This window comes from Choloepus didactylus, chromosome 4 (assembly GCF_015220235.1).
Source record: "Choloepus didactylus isolate mChoDid1 chromosome 4, mChoDid1.pri, whole genome shotgun sequence".
NCBI lineage: Eukaryota > Metazoa > Chordata > Mammalia > Pilosa > Megalonychidae > Choloepus > Choloepus didactylus.
In genome coordinates this window covers 131,824,433-131,842,648 of record NC_051310.1, presented here as the reverse complement: position 1 = coordinate 131,842,648, position 18,216 = coordinate 131,824,433, and the positions used below count along the sequence as shown (strand labels likewise).

At 37.4% G+C, this 18,216-nt stretch overlaps 1 protein-coding gene across 6 annotated transcripts in view; it reads left to right on the top strand.

Moving 5' to 3' along the window:
- Positions 1 to 18,216, top strand: part of GALK2 (galactokinase 2) — a 174,491-nt gene that overhangs the window by 22,476 nt on the left and 133,799 nt on the right. For 2 of the 6 annotated variants that reach the window (XM_037834025.1, XM_037834023.1), the window contains exon 1: positions 2,785 to 2,943. The exons of the other annotated variants lie outside the window; for them this stretch is intronic. In XM_037834025.1, the coding sequence (XP_037689953.1) occupies positions 2,891 to 2,943 (53 nt within the window). In that variant the 5' untranslated portion in view covers positions 2,785 to 2,890. Of the gene's footprint in view, positions 1 to 2,784; positions 2,944 to 18,216 lie in introns of those variants that run through there. 6 annotated transcript variants of the gene reach the window in all.

Sequence of the window (18,216 nt, the reverse complement as noted above, 5' to 3'; positions counted from 1 at the left end):
TTAGGACTGGGCAAGCCGAGTGTGCTTAAGGACTTAGTTTTAAAGGTGGAAGTGAGCACAGGGAACAGGAAAAACTTCCTGGAGGAAGTGATTTCTAAGCTTTGACCTAAATATATGTAGGCATTAGCCAGGTCTGTATGACACCCATGCTTTTACGTCCTCCTTGGATTAAGTTTTTGTTTTGTTTCATTTTGGGTTTGTTTGTTTTGTTTTTGTTTGGTTTACTGTAATTTATCTGAACAGAGCTAATATCCTTGGAGGAGAAATAATTTCAAGTTTATTAATTAGATTTCTGCTTAAGAGTCTGTCATGAGATGTCATCTGTTAAGCTTGTAAATTTAGATTTTAAACTTTATTGTAAATATGCCCACGTGCAAGAAATAAAGAACTGAGATTTCAAGACTTGTGAAAATAAAATTACTGAAAACATTTACACTGTCACATACATCTAACAAGAACCAAAGGAATAATTCTTAAAATCGACAAAGGAACAATATTTTCCCCACAATTTCCCCAGGATTGTCAAGATTTAAGGAGATAATATTATATATAAAGTGCTAAGTTAGCAAGGGGCCTGGCATAAGAAAGGTAGTATAAGAAAGTATTGTTGGTTTTGTTTTTTTGGTGCCTAATGGGGTTCTCTGGTAGCTTGAGAACGGGTTATTTCGAGAACAATGGTTTATAAAAATTTTAATGTATACATTTTAATTTGGGGATAAGACTTACTAATTGTTGCAGTAATTTGCTTTTAAACACCCTTACTAGTGTCTCATCAAAGGTCACGCATTTAGAAGTGTGTGGACCTTGGACTAGGAGTCCAGAGACTCAGGTTTTAATTCTAGCCCTTTACTCTTTTATTTTGGGCCAATCATTTTAAAAAAGGCAGTTTCACTAATTGCTTTATAAGGTCCTTCCAGTTCTAAATGCTATCAGTTTGCATCAGTTTTGTTAAGACTGCAGTAGAAATGTTTCCAAGATCCAAATAAATGATTTGCCATCAGGTTTCATTTAGCAAAGTTCAGTATTTGGTCATCAATACACATTCATCATTATTGTGTTCATTTTTTTATACTGCATAAAACAAGTTTATTTTGGATTATTTTTAAATCAAGCTTCAAAACTTTGGAATATAAAATTTTTTCCATTACTGTATAACAGAATGATATATTAGAAGCAAACGTGCATTTTTAAAAATTGATTCTGGCCTTTTCCGTATTTACTTATGATCTGAAAAAATTTACATATTTTTTTCTCACTTAGGTCCCTCCCCATTAAAACTTATTTACAGGAAGTGATAATTATGCCTACCCTTACCCAAAAGTAAACCATAATAAGCATCATACCGAGACTTACTGGGTTGCAAAAGACAGAAGATATAATTGCTTCCTTTGAAAATGATAAGGAGTGGCCTAAAATAATAGAAAGCAGCCTTGAGACCAGAGTTAGTTAGTTTCCATTATGTACCAATTATAGTAATAATCCAAGGGGAAAGGGGCTTCTATTCCTTGGCCACACTTTGATATTGTCAATTTGCACTTTGCACCCCCACCCCTACCTGTCTTCCTCTCTCTCTCCCTCCCACTCTCCCCCTTTCCCTCTCATTCTCTCTTATTCTCCCTCCCCCCACCCCCTCACCACACACAGACACACACGACACACACAGAAATTCTAGAGTGGCAATTTCTTGAATCTCTCTGAGTTATGTTACTATTCCTACTGTGTTGGGCATGTTGGCCCAAACTTCCTTTAACTAGGAAACTTTGGAATAGGTGTATTCAGCTGGCTTCTCATGGGTTTAATCTCAGTATTCTAACATGCAAAGTGCAGTAGATTAGGGAATTAATAGACCTGAATTTTAATTTGTGTTTTGCTACCTATTAGCAGTGTGACCTTAGGCATGTCACTTCATCTTTCATTCAGTTCATCTTACCTATTTATTAAAGACCTACCTGCCTGGTGTTCTTCTAGGTGCTGGGCATACGTGGCTGCTGCCCTCAAGAAGCTTATACATGGCTGCTGCCCTCAAGGAGCTTACCTTCTAGTGGTAGTGATGGTGGAGGTGATCAGATAGACAATAAATACCTAAGAAAATAAATATGCAGGGTAATTATGGGAATAATGAAGGAAAAAGAAGGTGTTGGGGTGGTGTACTTGTTTAGATAAGGCATCTGAGATTTCTCTAGGTAATTGAAAATTGGAAGGGGTTTGAACTGGATGTAAAGAGTTCTTGCAGATTGAAAGACATATTTCCTTCTTTTCACTGAATTGTGTTCTAGGAATACTGCTATCTGCCTTTATTCTGGAAATAAATGCAAATACATTTAAATCAAGTGCTGCGTTAATTTTATGCTGCCCGATTTAAAAATAATCCACAATCAGTAAGAAGCAGTGATTACTAAGTATTTTGTTGTTGCTTAAAGTAGAATAACTGCTGGCCCCAACAACAACAGCAGCAACAACAAAAGCAGCGTTTCCTCTGTGGCACAAAGGGAGCAGTGGGAAAAGGTGGCCTGAGTTAGAAGAGGAAGGTGTGCGAAAGGCACCAGGTTATAACTCTCCATCTAGACGTATCCACAGGGAACAGAAAGAAAATCTCCTTAGTTTTCGCTAGGGGTTCCAGTGGGTGAGTCCCTAGGCACTCAGAGCAACTGGGTGGCTGCACCTGACAACTGCTGGGTGAGCACTTGGCCCAAGATTCCCGGGAGGAGGAGCCGGAGGCGGGACAGATGGACTGGAAGCAGCCAATTCAGCGAAGCTGCAGGATTTCCGCAGGGTGGGAGCCAGTGTCGCCCGGAAGAAAGAGGCTCCTGCCTCAGATGTCTCGTGATTGCCTCCGGAGCTTTGCTTTTGCTAGTTTAAGCTGCGGAAGAAGGAAGCTATCTGGCGAAGTATGGCTGCGGAGTGCCCTACCACGTTTCGGGTCCAGGTGGCAGAACATCTCAGGTGGGAAAGAAGAGAGGCGGGTAGGAACGCCCGGCGCAGATAGGGTCCACGGTTTTTGTCTCCTGCCTTGGGGCCTGCTTTTGCACCCCGGAGCAGACTGAACTAAAAATGATTCTATAAGGCTGCGAGGCTGGGCTTGCAAGAACACGGCGCAAACACTTTCACCTTGACTGCTACTGAAGGTTGTTTGTTTTGCTCCATCGGCGTAGATCCTTCTTTCCTCTTTCTTGCCGAAGGTGATTCATTCTTTCGACTGGCCTTCAGCACAAAATCTACTTTGAACCCTTTTTCTATATTAGCTGCCAGCTGATAGTGCTTTTATTTCTTTTCTAAGTATTTATTAAAAATAATCAAACAAAATTCTTGGTCTTTGCAGCCTCTTAAAAACAACAACACTGAATCTCTGAACTGCCTCTAAAGGAATTATTCTGCTGCTAGTGTACCTAGCTACAGAATAACTAATAGTTTAGTGATACTAAGTGAAGGAAGCTTTCATTTGAGGGATTTTTGCAGATACTTTGTAATGACATATAAAACTGAAATCTCATACAATGAAGTCTTTCACCTGTTACATTGGCACAACAGTTTTTCTGTGGTTGGTTTGTCTCTCCCTCTTTGCTGCTTCCAACTTTTCTTTTTTCTTTTTTTCTCCCCCTGTTACTTTTTTCTCTAACACCACGCTTTCAAGCTCTCCCTACTTCCTGCTTTATTATTCATCTGATAGTTGTCAATATTATAACTTAGTAAAATTTGGATATGCTGTTTCACCTTTAAGCCTACAAACAGTGTGTCTTTAGTTACCAGAAAGAAGCAATATTTTTAATTATAGAGAACAGCACAGCTTCCTAAGCTTCGTACCACTTCTGAATGTCTCTGGGTGTCTTACTATTATTCTCTTGAGGTCTTATGCAGTACTCTTGGCCTTTATGTATTTGAATGAATTAGGAAACTTTATTAAAGACATGCCTCAAATAAGGTTCATGAGGAATTTGTTACATGAATGTAATGTGGTCCCTTATAGTTCATTTTTTTTTTTTTACAGAAAATATGTCCACATATAAATTTCTTCTGAGTCTATTTTTTCCCCAAAGGATATTTATTTCCCATGCCTTTATCAAATGCTTCTAAAATTGATTCCAAACAACATGACTATAATTTTATAAATTTTGAAAGGAGCTCTATTCCAAGTCATAGCATAGTGTGATGAACTGAAATACATAGGTACAAACCATAGTTTAAAACAGTTGCCTGTGGTAGGGAAGTGAAATCGGGAGATCTGTTCATCTACTTCTTCCTCAATGCTTCTTTATACAAAACAGGTTTATTCACATACCATAGAGTCCATCCAAAGTGTATAGTCATTGGCTTTCAGTATACGCACAGAGTTGTGCATTCATCACCACAATCAATTTGAGAACATTTTCATTGCTCCAAAAAGAAAAATCCCATACCCCTTATATACCCCCTATTATTGACACTTAGCAGTGGTATGGTACCTTTGTTACAATTGATGAAAGAATACTATCATATTACTGTTAACTATAGTCCATAGTTTTCATTAGTTATTTTTTCCCATATAGCATCCTATTATTAACACCCTATTATTAATAGGATTAATACCATCCTATTATTCCCATAGGTGATCCTATTATTAATTATTGTTTAGAATAAGTAATTCTATTATTAATAGTGTTCTGATTCCATTTTATATTATTTTAATCATAATGATCAATGTTTATTTTAGTTTATTTTTATAAACGTGATTTTAATAGCTGTCATAGCCAAAAAAGACACCTCACAAAGATACACAGATTGAAATTGTAGATGTGCATTATTGATGCACTTAGTAAGTTATGATGCACATTTTTCAATCCCAATTTTTGGCTAGCAAAATGATGTTGGTTGTTCTTATTAACTTAATTGGAATGTATTGCTTTTTTGTCTTTATTAACCAATGGATTTAGACCCCACTGAAGTCCTGCATTTGGGAGAATTTTAAACAGATTAGAAAATTCTAGTTTGAAGCTATTTTAAGTATTTTTTTTTTTTAAATGTATCAGAGTAAGACAAAATGTCTGATAGTACTGTGAGTCTTAATAAAGAGACTCTTCAGTCCTCACTACTTCCCACTCCTTGATTTCCAACCACTCCCCCAGGGAAAACCACTTTCCATTGCTCTTTATTTCTTCTGGTATCTGTCTTTAGATTTCTAAATAATATTCTTAAATTCCTATTTGGAAGGTAAGTCTCCTTAAGTGTTCATATTCTCTTTTCCCCAAACTAATGTAGGTAAATCATTTTTAAAAAATTTAAATTAATATTCGATATTTTTGCTGTTCATGGCTGACCATGTAATATATGTGGCATATGAAATGATTATAAGAGTCATGTAAGTGTATGCTCCGCCATTTTCTTGTTTTTCACTTGTGCGTGCAATATAAGAATTAGCTTCAAGCAGTGTTTTGTTTGCAGGAATTTATTTCAGCCACTTACTCATTTTTGGAGGGTTAGTTTTTAGTTAAATCTAGGTATTATAATCTATATATTTTCCTGTGTAGCCACCTAGACCTGCAATTTTGTTGTTGGGTAGTTTTTTAAATTACTTATTCAATCTTTTTATTTGTTACAGATCTATTCAGATTTTCTATTTCCTCTTGTGTCAGTTTCAGTAATGTGTCTTTTTAGGAATTTGTTCATTTCATCTAAGTTATCTAATTCATTGGCACACAGTTGTCCATAGTATTCCTTCATCATCATTTTATTTATATAAGATCAGTGGTAATGTTCTCACTTTCATTTCTGTTCTAGTAATTTGAGACTTCTTTCTTGTTTCTCTTGCTCAGTCTAGCTGAAGGTTTGTCAATTTTGTTGATATTTTCAAAGAACCAACTTCTGGTTTTGTTGATTTCGTCTATTTTTCTATTCTCTATTTCTTTAATTTCAGCTCTAATCATTATTATTTCTTTCCTATTGCTTACTTTAGAAGGTTTACTTCAGTCTTATTTGCCAGAGAATTATTGTGAAAGATTAGGTTATTGACAGATCTTTCTTCTTTTTTAGTATCAGCATTTACAGCTATAAATTTCCCACTAATCATTGTTTAGCTGTTTCCGTAAATTGTGGTATATTGTGTCTTCATTTTCATTCATTTTAAAGTAGTTTCTTATTTTACTGTAATTTCACCTTTAACCCATTGTTTATTTAGAAATGTGTTGTTTAATTTCCATTTTTTTTATTAATTTCCCAAATTTCTTTCTATTACTGATTTCTAATTTTAATTCATTGTGGTAGGAGAACATACTTTGTATTATTTCAACCCTTTTACATTTATTGAGGGTGTGTGTGTGTGTGTGTATGTGTGTGTGTAGCCTAGTATAGTACATTCTGGAGAATATTCTATATGCATTTGAAAAGAATGTATATTCTGCTCTAGTTGGGTGGGATGTTCTTTAGATGACTGTTAGGTCTAGTTGGTTTATAGTGTTTTTCAATTTCCTTGTCGGTCTTCTGTCTAATTGTTCTTTCCATTTTGAAATGGAGTATTGAACTCTCCAATTATTATTGTTAAATTATTTTTTCTCCATTAATTCTGTCAGTTTTGTCTTCATGTATTTTGGTGCTCTGTTTTTAGGTGCATATTTATAATTGTTATAGCTTACTGATGAATTGACTCTTTTATCATTATTAAGATGTCCCTCTTTATCCCTAGTAATATTTGTTGTAAAGTCTATTTTGTCTGATATTACTACAGCCACTCCAGCTTTCCTATTATTGCTGTTTGCATGATATATCTTTCTCCATCCTTTTACTTTCAATCTGTTTGTGTCTTTGAATCTGAGGTGTCTCATGTAGATAGCATTTAGTTGGGTCTTGTTTATTGTACAGTCTGACAGTCTTGGCCTTCTGATTGGATTGTTTGAATTATTATTACAGAAACACATGGATATTAACAAAAACAAAAACAAAAGAAAATTCACCCACACTTCCACTACCATAATGTTTTCCATTTTTTCATGTACTCTTTTTACTATTTTTATCCTTATCTGTATGAATAAATAATTTCCACTTTGGAGTGATAGATGATAGATAGAATTTTGTATGTTTTTTCTCTCTTCTTGCATCAAGGAGTAAGTTTCTCTATTATCATATTAATAATTATTTTTAAAACTATCTTACATTATTTTTGAGTAACTTTGATATAATTAGTTACATTAAAGTTAGCAGAAAAGCCTGCCTGTGGTATCAGACCACATTGGCTCTGAGGGACTTGACAAATTACTTTAACTGAGTCTCAGCTTTCTCAGACTGTCAGACTGTACAATAAACAAGACCCAATTAAATGCTGTCTACATGAGACACCTCAGATTCAAAGACACAAACAGATTGAAAGTAAAAGGATGGAGAAAGATATATCATGCAAACAGCAATAATAGGAAAGCTAGAGTGGCTGTAGTAATATCAGACAAAATAGACTTTACAACAAATATTACTAGGGATAAAGAGGGACATCTAAATAGTGATAAAAGAGTCAATTCATCAGTAAGCTATAACAATTATAAATATGCACCTAAAAACAGAGTACCAAAATACATGAAGACAAAAGTGACAGAATTAATGGAGATTTGTCATGAAGATCCAATGAAATAAGGCATCATTTCATGTGATAGACATTTTATATTTTTATGCAACAGTACAGTATTGAATAAAACCATTATAGCGTCCTTTTCTTGAAAACTTTTTAGTGTGAATGTTTCTACTATTTTGTTATTAAATATGTTTGCTGAAATTTCCTGGCAAATATCCTTTATCAAATTAAGAACATTTCCTTATTTTCTAGCATGTCAAGAGCTTTTGTTTTTAATTTGAAATTTTATTTTAAAATATCAGGAATGGGTTTTCAATTATATATATATATATATAGTACTTTTTTGAGAGGATCATGGAATCATAAGTTTTTCGCTTTTATATTCTGTTAGCATAGTGTGTTTAATAAATAGATTTCTTGTTGCTGACTATTTTCATATTCTTGGAACAAATTGTTTGATCACATATATTATTTTAATAAATTGCTGGATTAAATTTACCAGTGTTGTATTTAGAGTTTTCACAAGTGAGATACACATGTGGTTCACCTTGAGGGGATATTCTTGTTAGGTTTTGACCTTTGTAATACTAGCCTCCTAAAATGAAGTGGGAAGACTTTCCACAGCTTCTGTTCAGAATCATTTATAAAAAACAAGGGATCATCTTTTCCTTGAAGGTCTAACAGTACGAACACATAAGGGGTATATTTCTGACTACTTTTTTATGTTTTTTTCCTTATTTTTAATCTCTTTTGTAAATTTGGGAAACTTTTATTTCCCAAGAGAAAAAGCAATGATTTTTGTCTAGATGAAAAAAATTTAAATACTCTTTTGAATCTATAGTTATTACTGGAAAAAGGCGGTGGATTCTTGGCGCATTGTGCTCAAATGACTAATTCCTGAGACACTGGGGTTTCAAAGAGAGCAAGAATTTATTGGTAGATATGAAGCAGGGGAACAGATAGCCTGTTGGCCCAAAAATCTGTCTCCCTGAACTTCAGTAATTCCGATAGTTTTGTAGTATCAAAAGATGTGCAGGCTTTAAGATAATGAACACAGTGTCTCCAAATGATGTAGTTAGAGGTAATCTAATTATCAAGCATGTGCAGATTGATTATGTGCTTTGTCACAGAATCTATGTAGGAAAGTGGTGGCCTTAATATCAGGATGGACATGATTTTTAGTATTATAATGAGGTACAGGTGACTTGTAGGTTAAAGTCTAAGCTACTGTGTATGTCAGGTGGGCCCATTTTGGTTAGATCCGGCTTCGGTTATCAAGATAACTTTGGACTTGGGGTGGGTTAGTTCTGGGCTGACTCAAAGCCTTTCATTAATAAACACTAGGGTCTGTCTTTAGTGATCATAAGACTCTAAAGTCAAAAAACTAGATACAAGGGGTACAAGTTAGGATCAGTCACAAGGTTTTTACAATCACAAGGGCACAAGATAAGGGCTATACAGTCATTATCAGAGATCAAGACAGCTGATTACAGTTCAGAGATTTCAGGTATTTCCCTCTGTCTGCTCTAATATACCAGAAAGTAAAAAGGAATTTCTGTATAATGAGTCAAGAATCCTAATCATTCCCTAAATCCTAACTTCTCGGTTACAACATTGCTGTCTTTGAGCGCTGCCTTAATTTCTTGCACCTCAGGATGTCCTAGGTTCATATTGTACTTTTTCTTCACCATCTCTGGAATCAGCCTTTTCCTTTAGGACCTCTGGTTTCTTTTTTTTTTTTTTTTTTTTTTTTAATCATCATTTTATTGAGATATATTCACATACCACTCAGTCATACAAAACAAATTGTACTTTCAATTGTTTACAGTACCATTACATAGTTGTACATTCATCACCTAAATCAATCCCTGATACCTTCATTAGCACACACACAAAAATAACAAGAATGATAATTAGAGTGAAAAAGAGCAATTGAAGTAAAAAAGAACACTGGGTACCTTTGTCTGTTTGTTTCCTTCCCCTACTTTTCTACACATCCATCCATAAACTAGACAAAGTGGAGTTTGGTCCTTATGGCATTCCCAATCCCATTGTCACCCCTCATAAGCTACATTTTTATACAACTGTCTTCGAGATTCATGGGTTCTGGGTTGTAGTTTAATAGTTTCAGGTATCCACCACCAGCTACCCCAATTCTTTAGAACCTAAAAAGGGTTGTCTAAAGTGTGCGTAAGAGTGCCCACCAGAGTGACCTCTCGGCTCGTTTTGGAATCTCTCTGCCACTGAAGCTTATTTCATTTCCTTTCACATCCCCCTTTTGGTCAAGAAGATGTTCTCCGTCCCATGATGCCGGGTCTACATTCCTCCCCGGGAGTCATATTCCACGTTGCCAGGGAGATTCACTTCCCTGGGTGTCTGATCCCATGTAGGGGGAAGGGCAGTGATTTCACCTTTCAAGTTGGCTTAGCCAGAGAGAGAGGGCCACATCTGAGCAACAAAGAGGCATTCAGGAGGAGACTCTTAGGCACAAATACAGGGAGGCCTAGCCTCTCCTTTGCAGCAACCGTCTTCCCAAGGGTAAAACTTATGGTAGAGGGCTCAACCCATCAAACCACCAGTCCCCTATGTCTGTGGTCATGTTAGCAACCATGGAGGTAGGGTAGGCGAATACCCCTGCATTCTCCACAGGCTCCTCAAGGGGGCAACACAACTTTTTTTTTTTTTTTCCTTGTTTGTCTTTTTCCTTTTTTTTTTTTTTTTAACTTTCCCTTCTTTTTTAAATCAACTATATAAAAAAAAAAGTTAAAAAGAAAACAAACATACAATAAAAGAACATTTCAAAGAGACCATAACAAGCGAGTAAGAAAAAGACAACTAACCTAAGATAACTGCTTAACTTCCAACATGTTCCTACTTTACCCCAAGAAAGTTACATAATATAGCAACATTTCAGTGAACTTGTTCCTACTACATTCATCAGAAATTAACAGACCATAGTCATTTCTGGGCATCCCCAGAACGTTAAATAGCTTATCTGTTCTTCTTGGATTATTGTTCCCCCTTCCTTAATTGCTCTCTACTGCTAGTTCCCCTACATTCTACATTATAAACCATTTGTTTTACATTTTTCAAAGTTCACATTAGTGGTAGCATATAATATTTCTCTTTTTGTGCCTGGCTTATTTCGCTCAGCATTATGTCTTCAAGGTTCATCCGTGTTGTCATATGTTTCACGAGATCGTTCCTTCTTACTGCCGCGTAGTATTCCATCGTGTGTATATACCACATTTTATTTATCCACTCATCTGTTGAAGGACATTTGGGTTGTTTCCATCTCTTGGCAATTGTGAATAATGCTGCTATGAACATTGGCGTGCAGATATCTGTTCGTGTCACTGCTTTCCGATCTTCCGGGTATATACCGAGAATTGCAATCGCTGGATCGAATGGTAGCTCTATATCTAGTTTTCTAAGGAACTGCCAGACTGACTTCCAGAGTGGCTGAACCATTATACAGTCCCACCAACAATGAATAAGAGTTCCAATTTCTCCACATCCCCTCCAGCATTTGTAGTTTCCTGTTTGTTTAATGGCAGCCATTCTAACCGGTGTTAGATGGTATCTCATTGTGGTCTTAATTTGCATCTCTCTAATAGCTAGTGAAGCTGAACATTTTTTCATGTGTTTCTTGGCCATTTGTATTTCCTCTTCAGAGAACTGTCTTTTCATATCTTTTGCCCATTTTATAATTGGGCCGACTGTACTACTGTCATTGAGTTGTAGGATTTCTTTATATATGCAAGATATCAGTCTTTTGTCAGATACATGGTTTCCAAAAATTTTTTCCCATTGAGTTGGCTGCCTCTTTACCTTTTTGAGAAATTCCTTTGAGGTGCAGAAACTTCTAAGCTTGAGGAGTTCCCATTTATCTATTTTCTCTTTTGTTGCTTGTGCTTTGGGTGTAAAGTCTAGGAAGTGGCCGCCTAATACAAGATCTTGAAGATGTTTTCCTGCATTATCTTCTAGGAGTTTTATGGTACTTTCTTTTATATTGAGATCTTTGGTCCATTTTGAGTTAATTTTTGTGTAGGGGGTGAGGTAGGGGTCCTCTTTCATTCTTTTGGATATGGATATCCAACTCTCCCAGCCCCATTTGTTGAAAAGACCATTATGGCTCAGTTCGGTGACTTTGGGGGCCTTATCAAAGATCAGTCGGCCATAGATCTGAGGGTCTATCTCTGAATTCTCAATTTGATTCCATTGATCTATATGTCTATCTTTGTGCCAGTACCATGCTGTTTTGGCAACTGTGGCTTTATAATAAGCTTCAAAGTCAGGGAGTGTAAGTCCTCCCACTTCGTTTTTCTTTTTTAGAGGCTCTTTAGCAATTCGAGGCATCTTCCCTTTCCAAATAAATTTGATAACTAGCTTTTCCAAGTCTGCAAAGTAGGTTGTTGGAATTTTGATTGGGATTGCATTGAATCTGTAGATGAGTTTGGGTAGAATTGACATCTTAATGACATTTAGCCTTCCTATCCATGAACATGGAATATTTTTCCATCTTTTAAGGTCCCCTTCTATTTCTTTTAGTAGAGTTATGTAGTTTTCTTTGTATAGGTCTTTTACATCTTTGGTTAAGTTTATTCCTAGGTACTTGATTTTTTTCGTTGCTATTGAAAATGGTATCTTTTTCTTGAGTGTCTCTTCAGTTTGTTCATTTCTAGCATGTAGAAACATTACTGACTTATGTGCATTAATCTTGTATCCCGCTACTTTGCTAAATTTGTTTATTAGCTCTAGTAGGTGTATCGTTGATTTCTCAGGGTTTTCTAGATATAAGATCATATCATCTGCAAACAATGACAGTTTTACTTCTTCTTTTCCAATTTGGATGCCTTTTATTTCTTTGTCTTGCCGGATTGCCCTGGCTAGCACTTCCAGCACAATGTTGAATAACAGTGGTGACAGCGGGCATCCTTGTCTTGTTCCTGATCTTAGAGGGAAGGCTTTCAGTCTCTCACCATTGAGTACTATGCTGGCTGTGGGTTTTTCATATATGCTCTTTATCATGTTGAGGAAGTTTCCTTCAATTCCTACCTTTTGAAGTGTTTTTATCAAAAAGGGATGTTGGATTTTGTCAAATGCTTTTTCAGCATCTATTGAGATGATCAATTGATTTTTCCCTTTTGACTTGTTAATGTGTTGTAATACATTGATTGATTTTCTTATGTTGAACCATCCTTGCATGCCTGGAATGAACCCCACTTGGTCATGGTGTATGATTTTTTTAATGTGTCTTTGGATTCGATTTGCAGGTATTTTGTTGAGGATTTTTGCATCTATATTCATTAGGGAGATTGGCCGGTAGTTTTCCTTTTTTGTAGCATCTTTGCCTGGTTTTGGTATTAGATTGATGTTAGCTTCATAAAATGAGTTAGGTAGTGTTCCATTTTTTTCAATGTTTTGAAAGAGTTTGAGTAAGATTGGTGTCAGTTCTTTCTGGAAAGTTTGGCAGAATTCCCCTGTGAAGCCATCTGGCCCTGGGCATTTATTTGTGGGAAGATTTTTGATGACTGATTGGATCTCTTTGCTTGTGATGGGTTGGTTGAGGTCTTCTATTTCTTCTCTGGTCAGTCTAGGTTGTTCATATGTTTCCAGGAAATGGTCCATTTCTTCTACATTATCCAGTTTGTTGCCATACAGTTGTTCATAATATCCTCTTATAATTTTTTTAATTTCTTCAGGATCTGCAGTTATGTCACCTTTTTCATTCATTATTTTGTTTATATGGGTCTTCTCTCTTTTTGATTTTGTCAGTCTAGCTAGGGGCTTGTCAATCTTGTTGATCTTCTCAAAGAACCAACTTTTGGTGATATTTATCCTCTCTATTGTTTTTTTGTTCTCTATGTCATTTATTTCTGCTTTAATCCTTGTTATTTCTTTTCTTGTACTTGGTTTAGGATTGGTTTGCTGTTCATTTTCTAGCTTCTTCAGTTGATCCATTAGTTCTTTGATTTTGGCTCTTTCTTCCTTTTTAATATATGCGTTTAGTGCTATAAATTTCCCCCTTAGCACTGCTTTTGCTGCATCCCATAGGTTTTGGTATGTTGTGTTCTCATTTTCATTCGTCTCTATATATTTAGCAATTTCTCTTGCTATTTCTTCTTTAACCCACTGATTGTTTAGGAGTGTGTTGTTTAACCTCCAGGTATTTGTGAATTTTCTAAGTCTCTGATGGTTATTGACTTCTAATTGTATTCCATTGTGGTCAGAGAATGTGCTTTGAATAATTTCAATCTTTTTAAATTTATTGAGGCTTGTTTTATGTCCCAGCATATGATCTATTCTGGAGAAAGTTCCGTGAGCACTAGAAAAGTATGTGTATCCTGGTGATTTGGGATGTAATGTCCTGTAGATGTCTGTTAAATCTAATTCATTTATCAGATTGTTTAGGTTTTCAATTTCCTTATTGGTCTTCTGTCTGGTTGATCTATCTATAGGAGAGAGTGATGTGTTGAAGTCTCCCACAATTATTGTGGAAACATCAATTGCTTCCTTTAGTTTTGCCAGTGTTTCTCTCATGTATTTTGTGGCACCTTGATTGGGTGCATAGACATTTACGATTGTTATTTCTTCTTGCTGAGTTGCCCCTTTTATTAGTATGTAGTGGCCTTCTTTGTCTCTCAAAACATCCCTGCATTTGAAGTCTATTTTATCTGAGATTAATATTGCTACACCTGGTTTCTTTTGGCTGTAGCTTGCATGAAATATTTTTTTCCATCCTTTCACTTTCAGTTTCTTTGTGTTCCTGTGTCTAAGATGAGTCTCTTGTATGCAACATATTGATGGTTCATTTTTTTTTGATCCATTCTGCGAATCTATATCTTTTAATTGGGGAGTTTAATCCATTTACATTCAACGTTATAACCGTGAAGGCATTTCTTGAATCGGCCATCTTATCCTTTGGTTTATGTTTGCCATATTTTTCCCTCTCTCTATTAATATCCTTTATTGTACCCATACCGAATCTCTTTAGTACTGAACCTTTCTCCAAGTCTCTCTGTCCTGTCTTTGTTTCTCTGTCTGTAGGGCTCCCTTTAGTATCTCCAGTAGGGCAGGTCTCTTGTTAGCAAATTCTCTCAGCATTTGTCTGTGAAAAATTTAAGCTCTCCCTCAAATTGGAAGGAGAGCTTTGCTGGATAAAGTATTCTTGGCTGGAAATTTTTCTCACTCAGAATTTTAAATATATCGTGCCACTGCCTTCTCGCCTCCATGGTGGCTGCTGAGTAGTCACTACTTAGTCTTATGCTGTTTCCTTTGTATGTGGTGAATTGCTTTTCTCTTGCTGCTTTCAGAACTTGCTCCTTCTCTTCTGTGTTTGACAGTGTGATCAGTATATGTTTCGGAGTGGGTTTATTTGGATTTATTCTATTTGGAGTTCGCTGAGCATTTATGATTTGTGTATTTATGTTGTTTAGAAGATTTGGGAAGTTTTCCCCAACAATTTCTTTGAATACTCTTCCTAGACCTTTACCCTTTTCTTCCCCTTCTGGGACACCAATGAGTCTTATATTCGGACGTTTCATATTATCTATCATATCCCTGAGGTCCATTTCGAGTTTTGCAATTTTTTTCCCCATTCTTTCTTTTATGCTTTCATTTTCCATTCTGTCATCTTCCAGGTCACTGATTCGTTGTTCAACTTCCTCTAGTCTTGTACTATGAGTGTCCAGAATCTTTTTAATTTGGTCAACAGTTTCTTTAATTTCCATAAGATCATCCATTTTTTTATTTAGTCTTGCAATGTCTTCTTTATGCTCTTCTAGGGTCTTCTTGATTTCCTTCATATCCCGTACTGTGGTCTCATTGTTCATCTTTAGTTCTTTGAGTAGCTGCTCTAGGTGCTGTGTCTCTTCTGGTCTTTTGATTTGGGTGCTTGGGCTTGGGTTATCCATATCGTCTGGTTTTTTCATATGCTTTATAATTTTCTGTTGTTTTTGGCCTCGTGGCATTTGCTGAACTTGATAGGGTTCTTTTAGGATTTGTAGACCTATTGAAGTCCTTATCTCTAATTTATCAGATCTACAGCTTCGTGGAGTACACTTTCTCTAACTAACCAGCAGGTGGCGTCCACGAGCCACCTGTTCTCCACAAGCCAGTTCTCCCCTGCTTAGCCTTTTTGGTGAGTGGGGGAGTGAGTCTTGTGGGTCCCAATTGGTGTACCAAGCTTGCGTGTGTAGTTGGTGTTGCCTGCCCTGTATGTGGGGCGTGTTTCTGGGCAGTCGGGGAGGAGGGGTGGCCCTAACAATCAAATCTCCCTGATGATCCTAGAGTTTTAAAGCTGCTGCAATAGTCTAATCCTTCAGTTCAGTCCTGCCACAGTTTGTCTCTGCCACTGACCCACAAGTCTTTGGTATTGGTGTATGGCTCCTGAGACTTGCAAGTGGGCCCCTCTTCCAGGCTGTGCACCCCGGGTCCTCTGTTGAGGGATGACTGTGCTATGTCACAGGTGAGTGCCGTCCCCCCAGGGCAGTTCTGGGCTGCTGGGCTGTGTAGGGAGGCTCCCAGTCTGCTCAAATGATGGCTGAATGGGGCTTTGTTAATTCACACTGCTCCACCTTCCCAGCTCTGGGACATTCAGCTGAGGTTGCAGGGAAGGCTAATGTCCACGCCCAGTTTTGTGGTGTGTGCCTGTTATTTGAAGCACTTCCGTCACACTGGGTTGTCTGGGGCAGCTCTGGGCTATGGGGCTGGCGATGGGCAGGAGTGTTTCCTGTCCACCAGGATGGTGGCTGTGAGCGGACACCCCCCTTTTCTTGGGAAGTTGTGTTGTTTAGTGAATTTTCTCAGCCACTGAATTATTGCCTTTTGTCTCAGAGCTCTCTTAGTTCTGCTCTTGACTAGACGTGCCCAAATTGCAATTCTTTGAAGCTTTCTGTATTGGGCTTCTTAGAGTAATTGTTTTAGAAAAAGAAAAAAGGATTTAAAAAAAAAAAAACAAACAAAAAAAAACAACAAAAAAAAAAACGGCCCTCTTCAGAGATCTAATGGGTTATTGAAATGCTAATAGACAAAGCAACCAGGGCCATTAAGGAAAGGTCCACAGGGCAGAGAGATCAGCTTTGCTTCGGGATTTGCATATGCGCCTCAAGGCCTGAGCTCCGCCCTTCCCCTTTCTGTGTTCACCAGAACTCCAAAAATCCTCTGCTTTTATTTTGGAGTTTTTCGTGTTGTTTTTTTTCTATGCCTGTCTCCTCTCTGCTGGGCTGGCTGCTCTCAGAGTCTCTGGTGTCTGGTCTCAGTCTATCTATGGTTGGAGTTTGAATCAGTAGAATGAGTTTCCGATAAGAGCAGCCACTGCAGTTCTCCCTTCTCCTTCCCGGAGCTGACAGCCCCTCCTCCCCCGGGACTGAGCCTGGCAGGGAGGGGCGCGGGTCCCCTGGCCGCAAAAACTTACAGATTTCGCTGATCTCAGCAGTTCCACGTTTTCATGAGTGTTGTATGAAGTATGCCCAAAGACAGATTGCTCTGTGGTGTCCAGTCCACGCAGTTCCTGGCTTTTTACCTACTTTCCTGGAGGAGTAACTAAAACTTACAGCTCACCAGTCTGCCATCTTGCCCCGCCCTGTGACTCTCTGGTTTCTTTTGAAACCAAGATCCAAACACTAGGTATGCTCCTTGCTACTGGAATGTTAATGCTTATAGGCTCTCTCAGAAGATAAAGCACATTGTTTTTTTCTTTAAACAAATTTTCTGCGAGTTAACCTGATAACAGTTACTAGAGAATCTTCCTCATTTTTTATACTTGCATAGTACTTCATTTTGTAAATGTACCATAATTTATTCAAATACTCTCTTATAAGAGAATTTATGTTGTTTCCAATAATTTGTAATCACAGAAAATTCTGCATCATAGCCTTAAATAAATAAATAAATAAATATATTCATATTGTTGGAATATTGTTCATATTCTTACAAAGGATTGCTGGGTCAAAATTAATGCATATGGTTTCTGGGTGACCATGATGGCAGCACAAGATGTTCCATAGTACTGTTCTCCCACAAAATCTTTGAACAACTAGCAAAAACTAGCAGAATCGTCTTCCTCAGAACTCTGGAAAACAAAGGGTTGCAGTGCAGTAAATGGGTAAGTCCTGAATCAAGAAAACACAACTTTAAAAAAAAAGTAGGAGAAGCACTTGGTGCACTTACAGGCCCCTATCCCACCCTCTCCCACCCTCTCCTCAGCACAGCATGGAGCCAGCCTCTGCTCCCATTGTGGGACCCCAGCCATGTTCTGGAGGGAAGAGAGTAACCCCTATGTGCATACTCAGGGGCCTATGTGTCAGTGCCAGTCTATCAGGTGGCAGCCTGAAAGACTGAACCAGAAAACTTGTCTCTGACTCACCATCCCAAAACTTGCTCTGCAGGCAGAAGCAGTGTAAGAAAGAATTAAGTCAAAGCTGGAGATAAAGAGTTACTTTCTTTAGCCATACAGTAGAGCACTCGGGAGTAGAGGGAACATTCGAATTCCTATAAATGGAGAAATTCCTAAGGTCACAAGCAAGCACAAGCCCAGGATAAGACATAGGCTCAGAAAAGATGGCAGGGACCCTGCACATCACATTTACCTTGTCTGCATATTCTTAACAAGAGGCCTAAACTTTGCATGACAGTACCAGCCAGCGTAGAGCCAATTTACAAACACTGTGAAAATGTTTTTTTGC